Source organism: Sinocyclocheilus anshuiensis, unplaced genomic scaffold, assembly GCF_001515605.1.
Source record: "Sinocyclocheilus anshuiensis isolate Anshui unplaced genomic scaffold, SAMN03320099.WGS_v1.1 scaffold283, whole genome shotgun sequence".
Lineage (NCBI taxonomy): Eukaryota > Metazoa > Chordata > Actinopteri > Cypriniformes > Cyprinidae > Sinocyclocheilus > Sinocyclocheilus anshuiensis.
In genome coordinates, this window is record NW_015549605.1 from 1,215,906 (window position 1) to 1,240,905 (window position 25,000).

Consider the following 25,000-nt stretch of genomic DNA (forward strand, 5'->3'; position numbering starts at 1 on the left):
GAGAGAGAGAGAGAGAGAGAGAGAGAGAGAGAGAGAGAGAGAGCGAGAGAGAGAGAGCGAGAACGAGCGCGAGCGCGAGAAAAAAAACACAGGCACTCCCACAAGGACATATATGGACGTAACAATGTCTAAAGCATATAAAGCGAATAAACTAGCCTTCAGTTCACCTTTTTACATAAACAAACTCAAAACTCCGGACCATTTGCCTGAGGCTTCGGATTAATGATGTTCTAAATAATGTTCAGTTTCTTGCACAGACTGATTGTTACGCTTCATGAGACCTCAATATATCGTCAAGAGCCTTGGGTATTAATTTTGTGTTCCTTGATATCCTTTTTTTTAATTCTCAAAAATGGGCAGCTGCTGCATTTTCTGAATCACCAAGGACCACAGTTTCAGCTAAAAAGCTGTTCTACTCAAGAAAAAAAAAGTCACCTACATCTTGGATGGCCTGAGGGTGAGTAAATTAACAGCAAATTTCATTTTTGAGTGAATTATCCCTTTAAAACAATATCAAACCTAAACATACCTGGTTGAATTAAAAAAAAAAAAAAAACGAGAAAGGAAATGTTGGGATATTTTTTAGGCTAAAAAGTGACTAATCTTACCAGGGCGAGCCAGATATCAGTGCTGTCGAGCTGAAGTGTGGCCGCCTCTCTGTAAACCTCCAGTGCCTCCTCGTATCTACCAGTGTTGTAGTATAAAGCCCCAAGAGGGGTCAGGATATCCACTTTACGAACTACTCGCAGTGCCCTGTGAGACACACACAAACACACACACCCACCTTAGCTGTGCAAGCTGGATACACCGTTTAGACTATTCGGTTTCATTTGATCTCATCTTACCTTTTGTACCATAGCTCCGCCTCTTTATTGTCATTGGACGAGCGAAGAAGACGACCCAGGTTCACCATGGCAACATAGTGAGATGGCTTGAGACGCACCGCTTCCTGGTAATGAAAGGCTGCACGATCCCCATGACCTAAAACGGAGACAGGTATGTAGGTTGTGTATAATATGTAGTTGACATGAAGCATGTAACATAACACATGTATAGGGCCCTATAATTTCCATGATGTGGAAAACGTGGATGGAATCGTGGAATCCAGTCATAAAAACAGAATTTACTCTATAACGCGGAATGTCACAGAATTTGCCAAATTTTGGGATGGATAAATCAAGAGTAGGTCAGTACACTTAAATCAAGATGCGATATGGACTAGTGTCTGTGAATATTAAGCAGCAAAATACTTTTTAAATATGAATCTTGCATGTTCTGCTTGTCTCTGTGTGAATGAATGGCTCAGATGCACGGTTTCGTTTACTACACATACTGAAGCGCGTGAGGCTTGCGGTGTTTTCAGCCTCTGCCGCCTCAAAATATGAACACATGAACATAATCTGTAGAACTGCTCTGAGAGTCACTTCATTAGCATTTGTATCGTCATATCATATACAAACAGAAACCTAAAGGTCTTCACAGCAGCCCGTCAAACTAGCATCATGGCAGAGTTGATCTAGTTTAAAGAGCTCTAGAAGTTTCTTACCAGTGTCCACCAGGAACACGCCATAGTTGTTATGGAGGTCAGAACTGTCAGGGCAGTTCTCAATTCCCTTGGTATAAATTTCATTTGCTTCTTTTGAATGTCCCTACACAAAAATGAGGGGAAAAAATAAGTATATAAAATGTGGCCTTTATTAGGTATTGCAAAAAAACTGACCAAAAAGATCACTTTGTATGTGTATCATTTACTAAAACGAGCACAAATGACAGAGAGCACGACCTGGTCAGCATACAGAGAGGCCAGGCTGGAGTACGCATCAGCAAAATGGGGACCGAAACGAATCGATTCCTTCAACATCCTCTCCGCCTCTTCCTCCTTCCCCTGAGACCTGCATAACAATATCACCATCATCCTCTTCCTCATACACACAGACACAGTGGCTGTGTCCGAAACTGAAGGCAGCAGCACAAAAAACATGAAATTACTTCTGTGAACCACGACATCAAATGCTATTTTTATCCTTTCCAGCATTCGGTTGTACCTGGGTGCGTTCCAACCTTGGCATATGGCACACAAAAGCAGCATTCTCAGATTTCCGACACAAGTAATATTGCAATAGCGTTTGTGTATTTACTTCAGAAGGCTACCAATATGTGCATTTACTTCAGACGTTTGTGTATTTTATGGAAGCTTGTTTCCACCACTGAATAAAAGGTAATTGCAAGTTTTCATCTCACAATTCTTACCTTTTTTCTCACAATTACAAGTTTACGTCTCACAATTCTGATGTTTTCTCAGAATTGTGAGTTTATCACACAATCCTGACTTTATACCAATAAATAAAGCCAGTTATAAAGTCAGAATTGTGAGATATAAACTTGCAATTGCAAGAAAATAGTCTTTTTTCCTCAGAATTGGACTTTATAACTCGCAATTGCGAGTTTACATTTCACAATTCTGACTTCTTTTGTCAGAATTGTGAGTTTATATCCCGCATTTAGAATTTGCTGAGAAAAAAAATCAGAATTGTGAGATAAAAAGTCATAATTACCTTTTTAGTTTTTATTCAGTGGTGCAAACATGCTTCCATAGTAGTATTTACTTCAGAAAGTTACCAATTTGTGTCTTCACTTCAGAAGGTTACCAATTTGTTACTTCAGAAGGTAAGGAATTGATGTATTTACTTTAGAAGGTTGCCCAGGTTGAAGAGAGCTCTGTTGTGTTGAGGGTTAATATCCAGCGCTCTCCTGTAATAAACTTCAGCCTCCTCTGCCTGGTGAGTCAGGGTGCCCAGATTATTCAGAGCACTGGCATGTCGAGGGTACAGTCTATACAAAAACACAGAGGCAATTTACGGATTTACATAATCAAATGAAAGCACTGATTCTTAACCAAAAGTATGAAGGAAACTGGGGTATTAAGGTGTATTTTGGCAATTGGAAATGCTTCCATCAGCAGAGAAAACCATTCAGTGTCAAATTGTTCTCATGCCCACATACACACACTTACCTGAGGGCTGTTTTATAGTGGTAAATGGCTTCTTGGTTTCGTCCCCTGTCCTTCAGGAAGTTGGCATAGTTGTAATGAACTTTAGCATTGTGAGGTAAAGTTTGAATGCCAGACCTGACGGAGAATGAAGAAAACAGATCAGGACCCAGATGGCACAGAGAAAGAAAAAGCTTATCAGTTTGAAAGGATAAAAATCCAAGGAATGCAACACTTCATGCAAAATTACATTAAAAATGTAAAAAATAACCAGGGTTATCATAGTTACTAAAGCTAAAACTACATAAAAAGCTTTTGTTTGCAACATCTCTCATTGCCATATAGTTTAACTTAACTTACTAATTATGTACTAATTAATATTAAAAAAATAAATAAAAAATAATACAAATTATACTGACATATTTTTAAAAAACCAAAACTAATACAAATGACAAAACACAACAAAATTACAAAAACCTTAACTAAAATTTAAATGAAAACAGATAATATATATATAAAAAAATTGAAATACATGCAAAATGTAATAAATTACACATTTTCATTAAAAACTACTAACAATTACTATAATAACCACCAGGGTTATTATAGTTAACTAAAATTATATTTAAAAAAAAAAACCTGTTACTTACTAAAATTAAATTAAAAAATATTTAAAAACCTTATTCTCATTTCAGTTAGTTAACAAGCCAATTTTCATTTAGTTTACCTTGATGTGATAAAATAACTAAAACAAAAATTAAAGAAAAATATATAGACATATTTAAATGACAAAACTACAAAAACTTTAACTAAAATTAAAATGAAAAAAGAAAAGAAAAACGAAAAATGAAAAAACGTATGAAAATATACATAATCTGTTTTCATTTTAATGTTAGTTAAAGTTTTGTGTGTGTATACACACACGCATAATTCAAAATATTTATTAAAACAATATTTGTATCTCAATGATACTAAAAATCACACTGAAAATAGTCAAATATACAAACAAAAAATCTTGGCCAGGAATTCTGGACAATCTAATTAAACCAGCTTAAAATGGCAGCAGGAACTCATTAACCAACTAAGATAGATCAAGATGGTCCAATAGCTCAGCCAGGCCCTCTTCAATTGATAATCCAGTTAGTCAACCACCTAAATCAACACTGACCAGCTAGAAACTAGCTACCATGTTACAAAACCCAGCCTTCATCTTCATAAACTGGTTTATTCTGGATCTTACAGCAGGAAGTGAATATGAACATTCACACACCCACACACCTGAACAGGGCTTCTCTGGAGAGCCAGATCTCATTCTGTTGGACGGTCTTCCAGGAGAAGAGGAGGAGGACCACCAGCATGGACACAGTTAGTGCGGCTGCTCCCCACCGACTGACCACTGAATACAGTCTGTTCAGCCCGTGCACCACCAGAACACAGTAACCCATACTGGACAGACACAAAGAGAGTGTTGTTATGGAAAAATCCTTTGTAATGTGAGCAACACTGCATAGATGGACGAATTAGAGCAGTTTTGGAAAATTCCACAGGTAATGTACTGTAGAGAGTATTGTGGGTGGAAAATGGCATATTTGAAACTATGATGCCTTTCAGCATTTAATGTTCACTCATGTATTTAATGCTATTTCAGACAGCTAAAGAACCATTTTCCTAGGTGGAGACATCTAACTCTCATGAAAAATAGCAATAATATACCCTTTAAAAATATTACGTCTATGCAAGACTTTAATTAAATATTAAAAATGACAACGACTTGTGTTAAAAATCATACAACTCTTATGAAAGTATCTACAATATGTGACCCTGGAGCACAAAACCAGTCATAAGGGTACATTTTTTGAAATTGAGATTTATAGATCATCTGAAAGCTGAATAAATAAGCTTTCCATTGATGTATGGTTTGTATACAATGTACTGTTGGCTATTGCTACAACTATACCTGTGTTACTTATGACTGGTTTTGTGCTCCAGGGTCACATATCATTCATGTGTGTAGCATAAATGCTGAATGACAAAACATGCAATGACAAGTAAAACTAAAAGGTAAAGGGTAGGAGTGATTTTGTACCACAAAAAAAATGAATAAAAAAATCTCAGGAAATAAAATAACTCCAATTACATTAATTGATTTTAATGAATTAGTAAGTAAATATTCAAAATTACAGAAGAAATGTAAAAGTTTAAGAATCAGATTATACAAAAACATAACTTCTAAATATATTACAGGATAATAAATATTGTATAAATATCAGAAATTATTATTGTTTAAATTATGATATTTTTTGTTTAGTTTTATTATTTTATTTTATTTTTTGCAGTGTGGATTGGCTATTATTATCAAACACTAAATATTGTGCTAATTATTGTAACCCTGGTATGATCCACCAGGTAAGAATCAAGGCAAAAGCATTTAAAATTGCAAACACAAACACAAAATCAGACACATCTGTGAATTATATTTGTTGACTTGAGTGCATATTTGAAGGTAATCATGAGAAGGACAAAACGCCCTTCAATCCTTTAGCCACAGGAAAGGGGCCGATCCTATTCCACATCTCACACTGTTTATTTTCAGACACTGGTGTCACTGTTGACACGGTCAAAAACAGCTCAAGTCAAACACAATTACATGAATCCTCCACACAGAGAATATTACTTACTAGTGTTGAAAAAGACTGTTGAAGGGAAAAAATTAGTTATATCAAATAGCATATTCCCTGGGAATATCGGTTTCATGTTTTTTGTTGTTACTTATTCAGTGTTTCTGGGGCTTAATTTGGATTCAATATCCTTCCAATCTCATTTTCTTTCTTTGTCTCTCTGCTTTGCTTCACAGAAAGCGACACCTCCCTTTCCCGTCAACACCCACTCCTCAAAAACAGAACATATGAGGACTCCTGCGGCTTCACACACACACTTTGACTGCTTCCCACACACTCACACAATTCTGAAACATGTGGTACATTCACAGTTCAAATGAATTTGTCTAGTAACTTGAACAAGACTTTTACTGAAGAAAATGTGAATGTACTTGCCTGTTTAAAACCTGCATCCACAATGCTAAAGCATTATTTTTGGTTGCTAAAATATTCAGTATTGCAATGCTCTATGATATTTTGGTCTCTAGATATGGTTCAGATTCTTCCTTCTATAAAACTCTATAAGATTGTTTTGCATATTTTACCAAAATAGTCTCAAAGTCAGCATAATGAAAATTCAGGATGAATACAGGACAAATTTTAATACTTGCCTAATGAAAGCTGAATAAATAAGCTTTCCATTGATGTATGGTTTGTATACAATGTACTGTTGGCTATTGCTACAACTATACCTGTGTTACTTATGACTGGTTTTGTGCTCCAGGGTCACATATCATTCATGTGTGTAGCATAAATGCTGAATGACAAAACATGCAATGACAAGTAAAACTAAAAGGTAAAGGGTAGGAGTGATTTTGTACCACAAAAAAAATGAATAAAAAAATCTCAGGAAATAAAATAACTCCAATTACATTAATTGATTTTAATGAATTAGTAAGTAAATATTCAAAATTACAGAAGAAATGTAAAAGTTTAAGAATCAGATTATACAAAAACATAACTTCTAAATATATTACAGGATAATAAATATTGTATAAATATCAGAAATTATTATTGTTTAAATTATGATATTTTTTGTTTAGTTTTATTATTTTATTTTATTTTTTGCAGTGTGGATTGGCTATTATTATCAAACACTAAATATTGTGCTAATTATTGTAACCCTGGTATGATCCACCAGGTAAGAATCAAGGCAAAAGCATTTAAAATTGCAAACACAAACACAAAATCAGACACATCTGTGAATTATATTTGTTGACTTGAGTGCATATTTGAAGGTAATCATGAGAAGGACAAAACGCCCTTCAATCCTTTAGCCACAGGAAAGGGGCCGATCCTATTCCACATCTCACACTGTTTATTTTCAGACACTGGTGTCACTGTTGACACGGTCAAAAACAGCTCAAGTCAAACACAATTACATGAATCCTCCACACAGAGAATATTACTTACTAGTGTTGAAAAAGACTGTTGAAGGGAAAAAATTAGTTATATCAAATAGCATATTCCCTGGGAATATCGGTTTCATGTTTTTTGTTGTTACTTATTCAGTGTTTCTGGGGCTTAATTTGGATTCAATATCCTTCCAATCTCATTTTCTTTCTTTGTCTCTCTGCTTTGCTTCACAGAAAGCGACACCTCCCTTTCCCGTCAACACCCACTCCTCAAAAACAGAACATATGAGGACTCCTGCGGCTTCACACACACACTTTGACTGCTTCCCACACACTCACACACTTCTGAAACATGTGGTACATTCACAGTTCAAATGAATTTGTCTAGTAACTTGAACAAGACTTTTACTGAAGAAAATGTGAATGTACTTGCCTGTTTAAAACCTGCATCCACAATGCTAAAGCATTATTTTTGGTTGCTAAAATATTCAGTATTGCAATGCTCTATGATATTTTGGTCTCTAGATATGGTTCAGATTCTTCCTTCTATAAAACTCTATAAGATTGTTTTGCATATTTTACCAAAATAGTCTCAAAGTCAGCATAATGAAAATTCAGGATGAATACAGGACAAATTTTAATACTTGCCTAAGTAAACTAATTAAAATAAGTTTAATATTTAATACTTAGAGTATTTATTTGGCAAGAAGAAAAACATATTTTATAAAGAAATTATTATTATTATTTTTTTGCAATGTAACAATTTTCCCTCCCAGTTCTCAATACTGTATGGCATTTTGTCACTTGCTCACCAAAGGATCCTCTGCAGTGAATGGGTGCCGACAGAATGAGAGTCCAAACAGCTGATAAAAGCATCACAATAATCCAAAAGAAATTCACATGACTCCAGTTCATCAGTTAAATGTCTTGTGAAGTGAAAAGCTGCTCGTTTGTTATAAAAAAAAAAACATCAATAAGATGTTTTTAACTTCAGACTGTTGCTTCTGGCTAAAATACGACTCCTCTATCTATTGCTATCTCCAGTGAAAAATTGTCTTTCTGAATCAGGAGAGAAATATGCACAGATAAAGCACTGTTTACAAGTGATAACAGTCCAAAACAGTTCTAAACAAATGTGTTGGTGGATTTTAATATGAGAGGACAACAAGAGATCAACTTCATACTGGAGGAAGCATTATTATGGATTACAAACTTATATTTTAGCCAGAAGCAACAGTTTAAAGTTAAAATGTCTTAATGATAGATTTGTTTCTTACAAACATGCAGCTTTTCACTTCACAAGACGTTAATTGATGGACTGGAGATGTGTGGATGACTTGTGGATTTTTATCAGCTGTTTGGACTCTCATTCTGACGGCACCCATTCACTGCAGAGGATCTATTTGGTGAGTAAATAATGTAATACTAAATTTCTCCACGTGTTCTGATGAAAAACAAACTCAGGGTGAGTAAATTTTTAGCTAACATTCATTTTTGGGTAAACTATTCCTTTATTTCTCTTAAAGTCACAATGACAAAAGTCCTTCATGATCCTAATTTCTTTATGCAAAAACAGATTAATTGGAGGTAAATTATAACATTATTATGAGACCAAGTATGAGCAATAGTAACTGTGATGTTCCCCTTATATTTTTACTGCACAGACACAATTAAAGTGAATCAGAGCCTGAGAGCAGCTCACATTACTCTCATAGCTTTTCACTGATGTGTGTGTGGCTGCATGTGTATATAAATGATTTGGCCTCTGAGCCGCAGTGCCGCCCTCACGTGCCTGACTACGGGTATTAACAAAGACAGTTCTACTAATATTTACCCAGCATGCATAGAGAAGTACCACCTAAACACCAAGATAAGTGCCCATCTGATCCTAACACAGGCCATTAAATTCACTGAGCAGCACAAACCGCTCATTACTCATAACTAAGTGTACTCAGGGATGTAATGCTGTGTGTACTTGTATTTATGTGTGTGTATGTGGGCGTTTGTCAGGTCACCGCTACTCCGAGCTAATAAGATAATTTTTGAACAACCTCTATTAAATGCCTTGCCTCATTGTTCAAATTTCTGTTTAATCTCGACAGTTTAGATAAATACAAACACACACACACACACACACACATTTATAACAGATCAGTGGTGCATTATGGGAAGCAGGGCTCAAGACAGATTATGTACGGTTATCAGTGGTGTGTGATCCCCACAGCGGGTTGAAGGAGAACGAGGGAGAAAAAAATGAAAGTTAAATTTGTAATGCTTTATAAAAAAAAAGTCAAATGAAGAGCAAGGAATGTTTTCAAAGGACATTTTCTCAGACCGTCGCAATATATTTTTACAGGGCACATCCGCACACACACACACACACGCACACAAACCTGGGCATGTAGAGAACTCTTTCCGCCACCACAAATCCCACGCGGAAGAACAGATTACTGGCTGGGATGAAGGGAAAGACCAGGAACAGCAGGCCCACCAACACCTCCTTTCCTTTCATCTTCTACACAAAGAGAGAGACGACGCAAAAGTGAGACAGACTGAGAGAGAGACCAGAGGCTGTTTGCTGTTAGAGAAACCAAAAGTTTTCTACATTTCCTGCAGACAATGTCAGTGGAGCTTGCCTATGCAAAATCTGCAGCCACACTGTTATTTTGTTGCTAGAGCATTGTTATGATACTTTGAGAGTTTTTTTTTATGGTGGCCAAGAAAGCTCAACCTGGTACAACTAAACAAAACACGTGCAAATACAAAAAACACCAGCAAATTAAGAAAACATCTTCATCAGCACAACAACATGTGCTGCAAATACTCACAACGGAAATGTTTCAAGGGGACCCCAACAAGTTGTGAAAGCAAGTTAGCCAGCTTACATAACTCTTCACAGTTAATGGTGTATTTCATCAGATTATTTATGCTAATAATACCCAAAAGACTAAGAGATTATTGACCAACAAAAACGATAAAGGTCATTGACAACACAATTGACGAGTAGACATTGAACAATAGCCAGATTCGTAACTTGTTGGGGTCCCCTTGAAACACTTCCGCTGTGGTCTGTGCTATTTGCAGCATGTTTATGTATTTGGTTGTTGTGAGGATTTGTAGTGCATTTGCATTGTGAGAACTTGCAGCACATTTCTATATTTGGTTGCATTGTGAGTATCTGCAGCATGTTTTTGTAATTTGTTGAGAGTATTTGCAGCGCTATTCTCTATTTGGTGGTTGTGAGTATTTTCAACACGTTTCTGTATTTGGTTGCATTGTGAGTATCTGCAGCACGTTTCTGTATTTGGTTGTTGTGAGAATTTTCAACACGTTTGCATTTGGTTGCATTGTGAGTATCTGCAGCATGTTTGTGTCATTTTTTGTTGTATTTGCAGTGTATTTCTGTATTGGTTGTTGTGAGTATTTGCAACACTTTTCTGTATTTGGTTGCATTGTGAGTATTTGCAGCACATTTCTGTATTTGGTTGTGAGTATCTGCAGTGTGTTTGTATAATTTGTTGTAAGTATTTGCAGCGCATTTCTGTATTTGGTTGTTGTGAGTATTTGCAATGCATTTCTGTATTTGGTTGCGTTGCGAGTATTTACATTTACATTTAGTCATTTAGCAGACGCTTTTATCCAAAGCGACTTACAAATGAGGACAATGGAAGCGAACCTAGTGATGCCATGTAGACAGAGAACAGAAGTGTCCCTTGCCGGTGTCCCTGCACGGTAGAGTCGATGGTCTTTACACTCTTCGGTCTTCACACGAGGGCTGCCGCGGTATACTAACCTTTTTTTTCCCGTTTGACAACTTCAGCACGTCTCAACACAGTAAACAAAACAAACGTTTCCTAGCAACGACAACTGCGCTAAACACTAATGAGACAAGAAATAAATACACTTATTTGTATTTACAGTATTTGTAGCACATTTCTTTATTTGGTTGTATTGTGAGAATTTGCAGCACATTTCTGTATTTGGTTGTTGTGAGTATCTGCAGTGTGTTTCTGTATTTGGTTGTTGTGAGTATCTGCAGCAAGTTTCTGTATGTGGTTGTTGTGAGTATCTAGAGCATGTTTGTGTAAATTGTTGTGAGTATCTGCAGTGTGTTTCTGTATTTGGTTGTTGTGAATATTTGCAGCAAGTTTCTATAATTGGCTGTTGTGAGTATCCGCAGCAAGTTTCTGTATGTGGTTGTTGTGAGTATCTAGAGCGTGTTTGTGTAAATTGTTGTGAGTATCTGTAGTGTGTTTCTGTATTTGGTTGTTGTGAGTACCTAGAGCATGTTTGTGTAAATTGTTGTGAGTATTTGCAGTGTGTTTCTGTATTTGGTTGTTGTGAATATTTGCAGCAAGTTTCTATAATTGGCTGTTGTGAGTATCTGCAGCAAGTTTCTGTATGTGGTTGTTGTATTTGCAGTGCATTTCTGTATTTGGTTGTTGTGAGTATTTGCAGCGCATTTCTGTATTTGGTTTTCGTGAGTATTTGCAGCACGTGCTCTCAAAATGAAGATGTTTTTTAATTTGTTGGTGTTTTTTGTATTTGCATGTGTTTTCTATAGTATTCGGAGTGTTTTTAACTGTGTTGCTATGAGGTTGTTAGGATGTTACTATGAGGTTGCAATGTTTTTCTGAGTGGTTAACTGGGTTGCTATGGTATTCTGGGTGAAATGTATAGAAATTAAAAACACAAACATACAGAACACACACACACACACACACACACACACACACACACACACACAAAACATAATTCATACATGACTGACACATTGTTTACTGTCTGGGCAATATTTCTTTAGTAAGTGACGTGACATGTGGCCAAGTATGGTGAACCATACTTGGAATTAGTGCTCTGCATTTAACCCATCCAAAGTGCAGTGGGCAGTGGGCCACCTACAATCCCTGCCGGTACGAGACTCGAACCTTTGGGTTACGAGTCCGACTCTCTAACCATTAGGCCACGACTTCCCACTACTAAGATGGTCTTTACTACACTGCTATTGAGCTCCCATACCTTTATTACTGTTATTTGAGTGTGTATATCCTTGAAATATGAGCTAGAGTTGTTTCTATTGATGTATAAGTTCATTAAATATGACAGCAGAGGAATAAAGGGTCGATACAGAGATATGAATTGGATATGAAATGTAAGGTAGAACAAGAGAGGTTGGGGGGGATGAAATCATAACTGTATCATGCTCGGTTTACTTTCAATAGGCCGATATGCTGATAATAAACAATAAAACCGAAGCCACTGTCTGGAGGTTCACTCTCATATCCACAGACAGGATATGAATGTTTTAATATTGATTGTCTTCCAGTCCATCAGAAACTTTAATTAACTTCAGATTCAGCAACAAATGAGCAGACATGCAATGACTGTGTCAAGAAATATGCTGATATCATTCACGGCCACAAATCATTACTATCGACTTGCTCTCGGGCCTTCGTGTGTTTTTGTGTGTTTTGAATGAGATAATTAGCCTAGTAAACATTCCTGCGGAGACAGATTGGAAAGTCATTAGGGTGAATCATTGGCACACAGCTCCACGCGGCCTGCCAAAAAACGCACATGATAAAGGCGTGGCCAAGCATGGTCATGTGGCTATGGGAATATTTCAGTGACAGGGGAAGCTAAACATTTTAATTTCAAGTTTCTGGTGTCAAATAGGATGTTGTTTAGGTTCAAAAGTGTAAAATAACACTGACTACTAGCCGCCGGGTTTATATCACCTCAGATGACCTCAACCAGATTGGTAAGTCGTATAACAAGGAATGATATACATTTTTCTGGTAATATACAGGCCATTTTGTAGTGTTATTAATTTACTATATATTCAGTTTTCATTTAAGTTTTAGTAATTTTGATGAACCAAACAAATAAAAATGACAATAGCATCTAAACAAAATGAATAAAACTTAAATGAAAACTATATATATTATAAATATGAAAACCTATATTCAGTTATGAAAAACTATATTCAGTTTTCATTTAAGTTTTAGTCATGCATATGTATACATACATATATATATACACACACACACACACACACACACACACACACACACACACCGCCATTCAAAATATATATATTATAAATATGAAAACCTATATTCAGTTATGAAAAACTATATTCAGTTTTCATTTAAGTTTTAGTCATGCATATGTATACATACATATATATATACACACACACACACACACACACACACACACACACACACACAGCCATTCAAAAGTTTGGGATCAGTAAGATTTTTTATGTTTTTTAATGGAGTCTCTTGTGCTCATCAAGGCTGTATTTATTTGATCAAAAATACAGGAAAAAACTGTAATATTGTGAGATATTATTTCAATTTCTGATATTGATTATTTTATTTGTTTGGTTCATTCTATTAGTTTTTTATATTTCACTTCAGCTTAATTTATATTTAACTACTGTATATTTTTAGTAATTTTAGTACTTTAACTTTATTTACTTCAGTATCAACATTTCTAATTTGCATTTAAGAGAGCGAGAGAGAAAGAAAATGATTAAATATTAAATATATTTATCTGTCTATTTATGTATTTGTACAATTAGGTACAGAAAATCCATTTGATTTCTGTGTGTCCATCATTACAAACAGAAATTGAAAGCAATACAAACACAGGCAGAGAGAGACGCAAAACCAGACAACACTCATATACACAGAGCCTAAAAGCTTATGTTTTTCTGGGAAATATTAGAGGGCTAAAGCTGGGTCATGAGAATGATGATAGCTTTGGCATTATCCTTTTCGCCAGTTGCCATCTGTTGTCATGGCAGCACAAACAGAGGTCATCCGCAGCCTGTCCCAAAATGTCACTGGGCCAAACTCCATTCAGTGGCCCTCAATAGACTAACACCTCTCTCGCAGCTCTGCACTTTCATTCTGCTTCTTCCCCTCAGTCCTTCGTTTATTCCTTTCACCTGGGCTTTTTTCAGTCCTTCAGTTCCTTTCTATCATTATTCTCCTCCCTGATAGTTTTGTGAAAATACAAGATGCTATAAATAGTCCTTAATAAAAAAAAACAAGGTCCAAAAATGAGGTTGAAAAGTCTGAGGGCACTAATGAAAATTCTTCTATATTTGCATTTTTGAAATTTAATGCACATTTTAATTTAATATTACAATTTGATTGAAAATTCATATATTTTGTTCATGTGACTAGCATGGTTTGAGAATGATTTAAAGAGCTTCAATGAAAGCAAGAACATCTGACTGTCTCTACAAAGGAGTCACATGTTCATGACAGATTTGCTTGATAAATTTGATTACTGACTAGTGTTATTATAGTATTACTAATATACTATTTAGCTAATTAGCTTTAATTTTTTTAATTAGCTCAAATAGTTTTAGTTTACAATAACAACACTGTTGGTCACAAAAAGTGCACAATATATCAATATGTTACATATGTCATAATGTTTCTTTATCGTAAAATGTTCTAAAACCAGTTTCTTTCCAGGTTTAAATCCCTTGTGGACTTTTGGACCCTAGTGTATACAGAACAAGTTTGGACTGGAGAATCATTTCACTTGTGAAACACTCATAGAATATGAAATCTGAGATTGTTGTCTCTATAAACTGAATGAGAAAACCAGGTTTTTGTGAATGTTTAATCGGTGGCCGAAGCTCTCAAGGCCTCAAAACCTTAAATGCTTTGCTATTTTCTTAAATGTTTTTTTCTTGCACATGGGCTTTTTTGGGTCATTCGCTGAATAGAAAAAATCAGAACAAAAGATTCAAACCTGCATGTACTATATCACGAACACACCACCCATTATGTCAACTTACGACCAACACATAACAAATAAAAAATATTGGTGTATTTGAGACTAATGAACAAATAAACACGCATTATTTAGGCATATTAAAAAGTTTTAAAGTGCTTAACGAAGGTCTTTGACTGCAACGGCAAAGTTTTCAAATGCCTGAAGATACTCTTTGACTGAAATGGTGTGCGGGACTATTTTTTCCAGTGTCTTTGATGCTAAAATCACATTCATATGCCATATGAAAATGATATAGAGATGAGCAGAAATAATTGCCTGCAGAACTGATAAAAAAAGAAAGCATCTCACTTCATGCACAATGTGTACATTAGCTCACGGCAAACATCTGCTTCATGCGAGCGTTTGCACTCATTTACACAATCGCTGCTATTTTTCAAGGGTTGCCATGGCGATGAGTCGCAAAGAATTGCATTGGGAGAGAAGAACGATACAGAACAGCGGGGTGTGAGACAGCACGAGCGAAGGCTTTTATGTCGAAAAGAGAAAGCTACGTTTGCGTGTGTGTTTTTCATAAATGATGACAAGAACGAATCTGTGGAGACGCGGTTCCTGCGGTTGTCTTGACATGTGTGTGTGTGTGCGCTCACCTGTAGGCATGTAACACAGTTCAGGATCAGCGCCAGCATGACGAGAGCCAAAGCCAGGGAAGCAATATTCCGTCCGTCCCACAGAGACTCCACTAACGGAATGCTGCCCACCTGTCAATCAAAACTCAAGCAATCATTAAACATTCCATGAAATCTTGCAACTGCTGTGTGTTTATGTTGATGCCATTTACCTGCCAGTCGTAGCAAAGCACTATGGGAGCCAGTAGAAGCCAGGCATTGAAGGCGAGCAGGTAGCAGTATGTAAGAAACCTAAATTGATAGCAAAGAATATAGCATTTAATTTATTAAATGAATAAATATAAAGTTTAAGCCTTGTGCTGTGCTTAACCTAATTTGGTGTTCCCTGTAAAAAATGGCCAGACTTTTAAAACTGCTCATAAATCTCTCATCATGCTATAGTATCACCAAATATTGGATTCAATTCAGTTGGTTTTGTATTTCTTTCAGGAACTGATTGTTCTTAGGCCTCATTGATCTGAGCTCATGCATCTCAGTTTTTGAGTGAATATTGCCAAAATTATCCACATATAATGCTTTTTTCACTCAAAAACTGAGGTGCGTAAGCTCAGATCAATGAATCCTATGATTAATCAGTTCCAAAAAGACATACAAAACTTGTGCTAACGGAAATAAAACAAGTTGAAGAAAAGAATGAACAAATATTTGGTAATAATATAACAAAACGAGAAATTTAGCAATTTTTTGCCTCACAACTTTTGTTTTTTCTATCACAAATGTGATAGAAATTTAAAACATTTGCCTCAGTAAACTCCTAATTTGCTGCTTATTAATAGTTAGTAAGGTAGTTGTTAAGTTTAGGTACTGGGTAGGATTAGGGATGTAGAATATGGTCATGCAGAATATGTGCTTTAAGTACTAATAAACCGCCAATATGCTAATATAATTGGCCCAAACAATTATAATTATATTATTACACAAACAATTTTGTGTAGGCTTGTCACCCTGTGTGAACAAAGTCATTATGTTTTAGTCCAATGTGATAACATTAATTAGAATTTTCAGGAGAAAGAATATCCTCTCCTGGTCAAAACAACCAGAACACAACATGAGGGTTAAAAAAGTTATAAAACATTTTTTACAATGAATGTGAAGGCTGAAGTCGCCATCATAATGCTAAGATGTTCTGGGTGGTTGCCAGGGTGTTGCTATCGTGTTTTGGACAGTTTCTTCCTGACTTAAGTAAAATCGAATCCCAAACATGTCATAACATTAGTATTTTAAGAAACTGTTAAGAATTGTTATGCATCCACATAAAATATTAATGGTCCTTTGGCAATTATAGAAGTCATGCACACATAAAAATACTTTAGTAATATGAGTAAAACAGTTCTACAGTTGTAGTGCAGTTCGGTGTAGTGCATACAGTCTTCAGTGGATGAGAACATATTTCTCCGTTAACTGTTTTAAGATGAAGATGTGTGAGGGATGACAGTCATACCGACCTGGTGAGCAGATATGGAGAGAAGGATGCTGGATTGTCTTGCTCTGAGAACAGCGGCATGGATCCACCCATTAACCATAAGCGGAAAAACATGATGACTGTAACCTGCACAAAAAGAACTTGAACAAATGAGCACTTGAGGTCATGGGGTTTGCACAAACGTGATAGAAATGCCAGTGCTGATTTAAATGAAATAAATGTTTGATAATGAAATAAATAATGAAATAAATATAATAATGAGAATAAAAAATGCTAAAATGTTAAAACATTTGAACATTAAATAGGCGCTTGATAATTCATATTATGAAAGTTTAACACTATTTATCAGCAGTTATCAGCTGACAAAAAAAAGTTTGAGAACCCGTTAATGTAACTTGATTGCTAATATTATTAGATTGAGGGACACAAAGCCTGGTCAAAGAGCACTTTTAAATTGGACAAACATGTGGGTATGCTCCTGAAAGCAAAGGAGTCATCTTTTTTTTGGGGTTAATTTTCCTGGAGGATATCTGCTGGCTTTTAGTAGATTGCTATCACATACAGTAGATGAGCTCAAAACTAACAGACATGAACTAAAAGCCAGAAAACTTTGATTTTGCTTTTATGGGGTCAAACACCAGTTCAGATCTTTAACCACTAAGTCACATCACAGGGCTAAACTCAGAAGTTACCTAAACTGAGAAGCATTGCGACATTTGACCGTAAAAACGTAGCTACTTACATGTAACGAGATGACACAAGCTCGTTTGACGAATGGGCTGGAAATTCTGACGAGCTCCTTCAACCTGGAGCGCGACAGGTGCCTGGAATGAAAGCATAACCAGATGTGTCAGTTGTTTAACGACTCCACAACTCAATCAGCTGATGAACCCATTTTCATTCATTACTGACTTAATCAAACCATCAGAAAATTACTTCACGGGTATATTAATCTGTTTACTGCTGCTTTCAATTAATTACTTCTCCATCTTGGAAAACAGAGCTGCAAGAAAACAAGTGAAAAGCTACACACAAACACTCTCACAGTCCTTATTAAAAGACTTTAAAATGCCACTCTAAACTGGAACGGCATCATCATTCTTTGAGAGTGCTGGGATGTACAGTGAATTTTAATTCAGCATGACATGACACCATGACAGCTGTGACTGGAAATGTGGGTGAGATGAATGAAAGAAAAGAAGAGGCGAGAGAAGGAGGTGGGGGAGGAGCAGAGCTCAGGCCGTACATTGCACTTTTGCTGATTGATTCAGTAAAGAGTTGCAGAGAGCTGGGCTTAATGACTGTGTGTGCATGTGTGAGCATCAGTGCTTTTCAGAGCATATTGTACCCCAGGGATCGGTAACCAGGCTCAAAGACAGCACTGTATTTAAAAAAAACGCAAGCCTCCCGCCTCTATCCTCGCCTTTTATTGCTATTTCCATTTTCTGCCGTTTTTGTCTGGTTACAAGAAAATGAGAAGATATAGAAAACAGGGAGGGGTTTTATACTAAACAATTATTGCTTAATTAATTTTAATGCATTAATTCACATTCCTGTCCTTATTGTGATTGATTCATCAGTGCATGTTATTCAAAAATACAAATAGTCTTAATAATGTTTCTCTACGTCTGAAACAACTTTTCTTTTCTGATGACATCATCAAGGCCACCAAGTTTCAACCAGTTAAGAAGTTCCCAGTTTTACAGTGAATGATTCAATTGTGCATGCTATTCCAAAGAATTTGAAAAATAAAATGTGGATTTCACCACAATATAAACACTTTGACAATACAAACGACTTTCCTTTTACGATGACATCACCAAGGCCATCAAGTTTCAGCCAATGGATGCTGGCTGTGCGTCAGAAGGGGAGGAGTCCTACACAAAATGCAAACTGGCACAGGAATTAAATCCTGTGGTTAAAATTAAGCCCTGTCTGACATTTGTTTCCCTTATTAAATATGCTCTTTCACTTGGAAACATGTCACCTTATGAGAATAAAATGTGTTGCGAATGCAGTTTCATTTTAAATGTCTCCAATTTGTACATTTTTGCAACCAAGCATAATTAGACCCAACTATGAATATACAAATAAGATGTCAACATCTGCTGTGCCATTAAATGTGCCATAGCAACTAGAAATAAGACAATTATGGCATGTCTGCACCAAACAGTGCAAATGCAGATAAACAATCATGTTATTGGAATTAGGAGCATTTATTTAATTAATGTCAGGTGTTTGTGAGGCATTTGTAATTGATACTCTTATGAATATTGCACTGGTGTAGAGATACAGGAGAGAAAACAAGTGTCGGCTTATGCATTTAATAATAACAAAGCCCATAGGAGACACTCCAACCCCTTTACTGCAAACACACACACACACACACACACACACACACACACACAAAAACGTACACGGAGAGACAGCATGTCTGCAGGCATTACGACGACTATAAGTCACAATCACACACTCCACACTGTGTGTGTGTGTGTGTGTGTGTGAGAGAGAGTTTGTGTCTCATGTCCTCCCCAGGGTCACGGGTAGCAGCAAAGGTTTATGGGCACTTTTGAAAATCAAATAAAGCTGCAGAGCCCTCATTCCCCAGAGGGAGATTCAGACAGAGAGAATCTTTCCTTTGCTGTTCTTTAAGGCTGCAGAGTGTTATCATTCCCGCCAGCGAACCACAGCCCAAGTCACATGTTTTATATAAGTGTCACGGATGTTCTTTTCTGCTGCGTCTGTTAACATCCTGTTACTATGATGCCTGATTAGCTCATAAATATTCCTTTAAGTCTAATAATCTACCTAATAAATATACATGGTACTTTCATTGTATGGCGTACAAAATGAAAAATCCTAATTTTATTATTTTTCCTACTTTTTAAAAGTATTTTTAGTACTTTTTCAACAGATGGTTAGTAAAGGAGGTGTTCAATCATTAGAGGCGGTCAAACTAAATAAAAATAAATAAATAAATAAATAACTCCCATAGGTTTTGCAATGCTGTTACTAAAATCTGGAACACGTCTAAACATGGAACATGATTTCTGTCATTTTCATTGAATAAACTTTAAATAAGCAAAATTAAAAAGATTATATTTCTTAAAAAACCTGCTCTAGAATGATGAAAAAGTAATATGGTTGCAAATTTAAGGATTTTTAAAAATGGAAAATAACATTAAAGGGATATATACAAAAATGTAGAACACTAAATATTTTGTTAAATATAAATATACATTTTTTGGGGAAATTATTATTTTAATAATTGTAGTTAATAATAAAAATAATTTAATTGTATGGTATAAATTCCATGATTATGATTGAGAAGCTGAATACCTTTGAGGTAGGAGGAATTTTAAAAAATTAAACAATAATTTTAAATAAAAATAAATGTTAAACCCACTTTACATGCCGGTTAATTTTATTTTTGAAAATAGTTCATAAGCATATCCAATAGCTTTTACAACCACATGAGATGTGTGACTCCACTGCTTTAAAAAAAATGAAGATAAAAAATGCATATGCACATGCATGCAAGTAAACAAATAAAGGCTACAAACATCAGATTATTCATATTAAATGTCTTAATAATGGATTAAAGGAGCTTGCTACTGGATGTTTGATGTCATGTTTATCTGTGAGGTTATGTGCTCTGTGACTAATGCGGAGAAATAGATGCATGTCTTGTGTTTTTGAACACATGGGAACGTCGAGAGAATTAACAGCAAAACATCGCCGGCACTGAACATAATTTAAGTGCTGTAGCGATATAGACAACATAATGCATTACTGCAACATGATATACATACATGGATGCAAACGGTATCACAGATGGCGCAGTTGGCCAGATAACTTTTAACGTGCGAGTGGTTTCTAAGGTGTTTCTATGTGGCTGCTAAAATCTTCGGAGTGGTTAAAATGCTGTTAGGACTGTTAATGTAAAAATAAAACCATAAAACCATGAAAAAGGGGTTTCTTTACACTATCAAAATGGCAAGGCTGGGACAGCAACTTATTAGCCTGGGGGGAGAAGAATGAGTATGAGATTGTGTGTGAATGTGTGTAATGTTTGCACACAGCACTCAAGGATCAGTCTGGTATCTCAGTCGTGTGTCTCCTTCAGTAATGAGAACCCAAGGGCCAGTCAAGGGGTCCCTATCTATTTTCCACTCACTGATGAGCCCCTTTGTTCAGCTTTTCACACTCTCGGAGAGTGAAGGCCCACTGGACACAGAGCACATTTTAAGTAGCTGAGACTGTAATTGAAGCAAATGAGGTTGACACGAAGAGAGAGAGAGAAAGAATGAGAGAGTTTGGGTTGAGTCGGGGAGTGCGATTGCTGTTTGTCTCGCCTGATTGACTCTCTTTAAATGCCAATTACCGCCACAGCCGAACGAAAGAGCCGAGCTGTAATTGGAAGATTGCTTTGTGTATTCTCCATCGCAGATATGTGCGTTGATCTTTGGCTAGATTGCCTGCTCACAATTTGTTTGGTACCAGTCAAACAGGAAGATTCTTTAAATGATTAAAGAAGTGAAAAACTAATTTGCTTTCATTTGAGTAGTCTACCTGTATGCAATAAAAAGACATGCGGTAATGAACATTTTGTCATTTGTGGTCATGCAACGAATAGATGATTATAATATATACATATTTTTTTAACTTGAGACAATATTCAATGTGTATATTGCAATATATTTGAATCTGCTCAGGGATTTTCCTTTCAGAAAAAAAATATTTTTTAACAAACAGCAAAACAATTTTTTTTTCAATTTTCATTATTATATTACATTACATGATATTATAGTGATATTGTTTACAGCACTTTTAACAATATTCAATTTATACAGTGGGTACGGAAAGTATTCAGACCCCCTTCAATTTTTCACTCTTTGTTATATTGCAGTCATTTGCTAAAATCATTTAAGTTAATTTTTTTTCCTCATTAATGTACACACAGCACCCCATATTGACAGAAAAACACAGAGGTGTAGAACCATCTCAAGGATGATCAGAAGAAATGGACAGCACCTGAGTTAAATATATGAGTGTCACAGCAAAGGGTCTGAATACTTAGGACCATGTGATATTTCAGTTTTTATTTTTTAATAAATCTGCAAAAATGTCAACAATTCTGTGTTTTTCTGTCAATATGGGGTGCTGTGTGTACATTAATGAGGAAAAAAAATTAACTTAAATGATTTTAGCAAATGGCTGCAATATAACAGAGTGAAAAATTGAAGGGGGTCTGAATACTTTCCGTACCCACTGTATATGGCAACATTTTTAAAGTTTTATTTTATTTTTTATTTCAATTTAGAATTTTTTTTTTTTACTATACAGCCAAACATTTTTACTAAAACAATTTCTATTATTTTTTTTAATTAAGATTATTTTATATTAAACATTTTGAATCCGATACAAAATGCTTCATAATAATGAAACTCATTATTAAATTAAATTAAATTATACTGACATTTTGCACTGATTTACTTCAATTAATTGAACCTGCCACTGCATTTTTGAACATGAACGTAATCTAATGGCAAGCTTTTTAGAAATGGCTAAATAGAGCACATTAAATCATTGCAATATTCATGATGTTGCTAAATGTTTTACACAAAATAAAAGCTCTGTGTACATATTCGATTATGGAAATAGAACATACTAATTCGGTTCCCTGAAAGGTCACTACCCAAGGTCAGACTCTGTGTCGTCGGCATGCATTAGCATGTTTTGATGAGCTAAGCAAATTTTCAGACAGTACATACAACAGTCGATGTCTGTCTAGGGACTGTCGATCTTTAACCGTCTCCTAATGAATTTAAGGAGTGTCTGTGCTATGTGATCCGACTGCATGTGATGAATGTGTATCGGTCACGTATAGCACCGTCTCAGCCTTGGGCTGAAGATTGAAAGCACATGGCTGCTCTGATGCTCCGGCCACAGTGGAATTCTCCATAAACATTCCGCTGAAGATTCCATCACAGACGGCCTTCCTTGAGCCCTGTACATGCCATTTATATATACTGCACACCAGCGAGGGATTTAAATGACTGCTATTTCAGATCTAAATCAAAGAGGTGACCGACCAATCAAACACAATTTGAGAATTGTTTGAAAAGTGATAAAATATGATCGAAACTCTGTCACGTTGTCATGCATGCTGACTGTAAAAATTCCAACACAATGACACACAGAGCTTTCCAAAGCAATGCTAGACAACAATAATCAGTGCCTGCTAATATTATGGCATAGCAAACACACAAACACTTACAAGATGAGTGGTTTGCGGCACAGCACTAGGAAATCGTATAGGATGCACACACCAAACACCGTAACGCCTGTCTCTTTCACCAGCATGGCACAGGTGCCCAACAACAGAGAGAGAGCCAGTGACAAGACAGACACTGTGGGAGGAAACTTGTCAGCCATTCTGCTTGCTGACACACTCCTGAAAGACAAAAAAAGAAGTGAAAGTCACCACATTTACACTACTGTTCAAACGTTTGGGGGGTCATTTTTTTTTAAGAAATTAATGCTTCTAGTCAGCTAGGATGCATTAAATTGATCAAAAGTTACATTAAAGACATTACGTTACAAAAGATTTCTATTTCAAATAAACGCTGTGCGTTTGAACTTTCTATTCATCAAAATCTATTCTATTCATCTTGGTTCATGTGGTCTGACAATGATTTATCTACAATTATTTAATTCATGGCTCTATTCATCATACAAATCATGATAATCGAAATAATATGAATCAAATCATGACCAAATTTCAGATTTCAAGATGTATCGCAACTCAGGTTAATTGGATTATTTTGGTCAGATTTACAATTATTTTCAATAATATGCTGAAAACAACAATTTAGTAAAAAAATCACAATCAAACACATCATAAAATCTGAAATTCCTCTATTGTTTGGTTTGATAATATTACACAAACATAACTGGAAGGACAATCTACACAAGGTTTCACATTCACAGATTAAACAACTGTATTTTGGATAAAAATTAATACATAAATAGCTTTGGTTTTATAATAACAATCAATTATTACATTTCGTAATCAATGCATTACATTTTCATTGTTGGATGTGTTTTCTCACACTCTAATGGAAAATACTCTGCTGTTACCTAATATAGGAGAGAAAGGACAAGAGGAACAACATGCCGGCTAACACATCAGCTCTCCCAACAATCCCAGACACCTGTAACACACAATTATGACACATTTATAAGCCATAACCGTGTTTTACTTGACAAATGTAGCATACAACTGTCTTAGGAAAAAAATACATCAAAATGTCATTTTGCTTGAAATTTTAATGTCACAGTCATTGAGCCTCTCTCCCAAAATGGTTTGAGTGCTGACGCCCATTCCTGATGTCAGCCTGCATTCTAAATATATTCACTTCTATTGTGGCATAAAGGGTGGTGTGAAAGTGTGAACTGTGTGAGGAAAAGGTGGATACATGTGTGTGTTTGCAATGAAGGAGAGCCACTGCACATTTAATGATCACTTCTTTGTAAGACAAATGGAGGAGAGCGAAATCAAATAAGGGGAGAGAAATAGCAGGAGGGAGAAAACGAAAACGTGAGAGTGAGAGAGATTTATTTCCCTTTTATCTTCCCATCCCCCTAAAAACGTACATCATCCATAAAGTCCTCCTATCCTCGCCAATCTGTTTTCTTGCACTTTTTCCTGCTTGTTTTTGCCAGAGGCACAAATGCTAAAATGATCCCACAGTTGACACACTCCACATCTGGAGGGTTTCTGAAGCCCATCCCCCGAGACGCAGAATTCCATGGAATTATACACACACACACACACACGCTTCCAGAAGACACACCCCGGAGCAACACACCATACATGCACAGAGTGTGTGTGTGTGTTTTTCACTGCTCTGAGACATCATCTTAAATGTAAACATATAAAGCCCAGCGGTCCTTAATACAGCTCAGCGTCTGTGTGGTATTACAGTGTTTATGGGCTGAATACAGATGTAAATGTCAGGCCAGTGGACCTATCAGCAAATCTAGCGCCAGACTTTCACAGTTGCTGTAATAAAGCACTGTTGCAGACACAAAATCACCCACTAAAAGCATGTATAAATGCT

General features: G+C 36.0%; 1 protein-coding gene across 1 annotated transcript in view; it reads right to left on the reverse strand.

Annotated features, from left to right (window-relative positions):
- Window positions 1-25,000, reverse strand: part of LOC107658819 (transmembrane and TPR repeat-containing protein 1-like) — a 43,713-nt gene that overhangs the window by 8,078 nt on the left and 10,635 nt on the right. The window contains exons 3-16 of the mRNA XM_016447480.1: window positions 24,018-24,091; window positions 23,155-23,331; window positions 17,617-17,698; window positions 16,897-17,000; window positions 15,604-15,682; window positions 15,413-15,523; window positions 9,395-9,516; window positions 4,268-4,435; window positions 3,014-3,127; window positions 2,689-2,832; window positions 1,784-1,892; window positions 1,547-1,649; window positions 846-981; window positions 609-753 (exon numbers count right to left, since the gene is read on the reverse strand). Coding sequence (XP_016302966.1) covers window positions 609-753; window positions 846-981; window positions 1,547-1,649; window positions 1,784-1,892; window positions 2,689-2,832; window positions 3,014-3,127; window positions 4,268-4,435; window positions 9,395-9,516; window positions 15,413-15,523; window positions 15,604-15,682; window positions 16,897-17,000; window positions 17,617-17,698; window positions 23,155-23,331; window positions 24,018-24,091 — 1,668 coding nt within the window. The remainder of the gene's footprint in view (window positions 1-608; window positions 754-845; window positions 982-1,546; window positions 1,650-1,783; window positions 1,893-2,688; window positions 2,833-3,013; window positions 3,128-4,267; window positions 4,436-9,394; window positions 9,517-15,412; window positions 15,524-15,603; window positions 15,683-16,896; window positions 17,001-17,616; window positions 17,699-23,154; window positions 23,332-24,017; window positions 24,092-25,000) is intronic.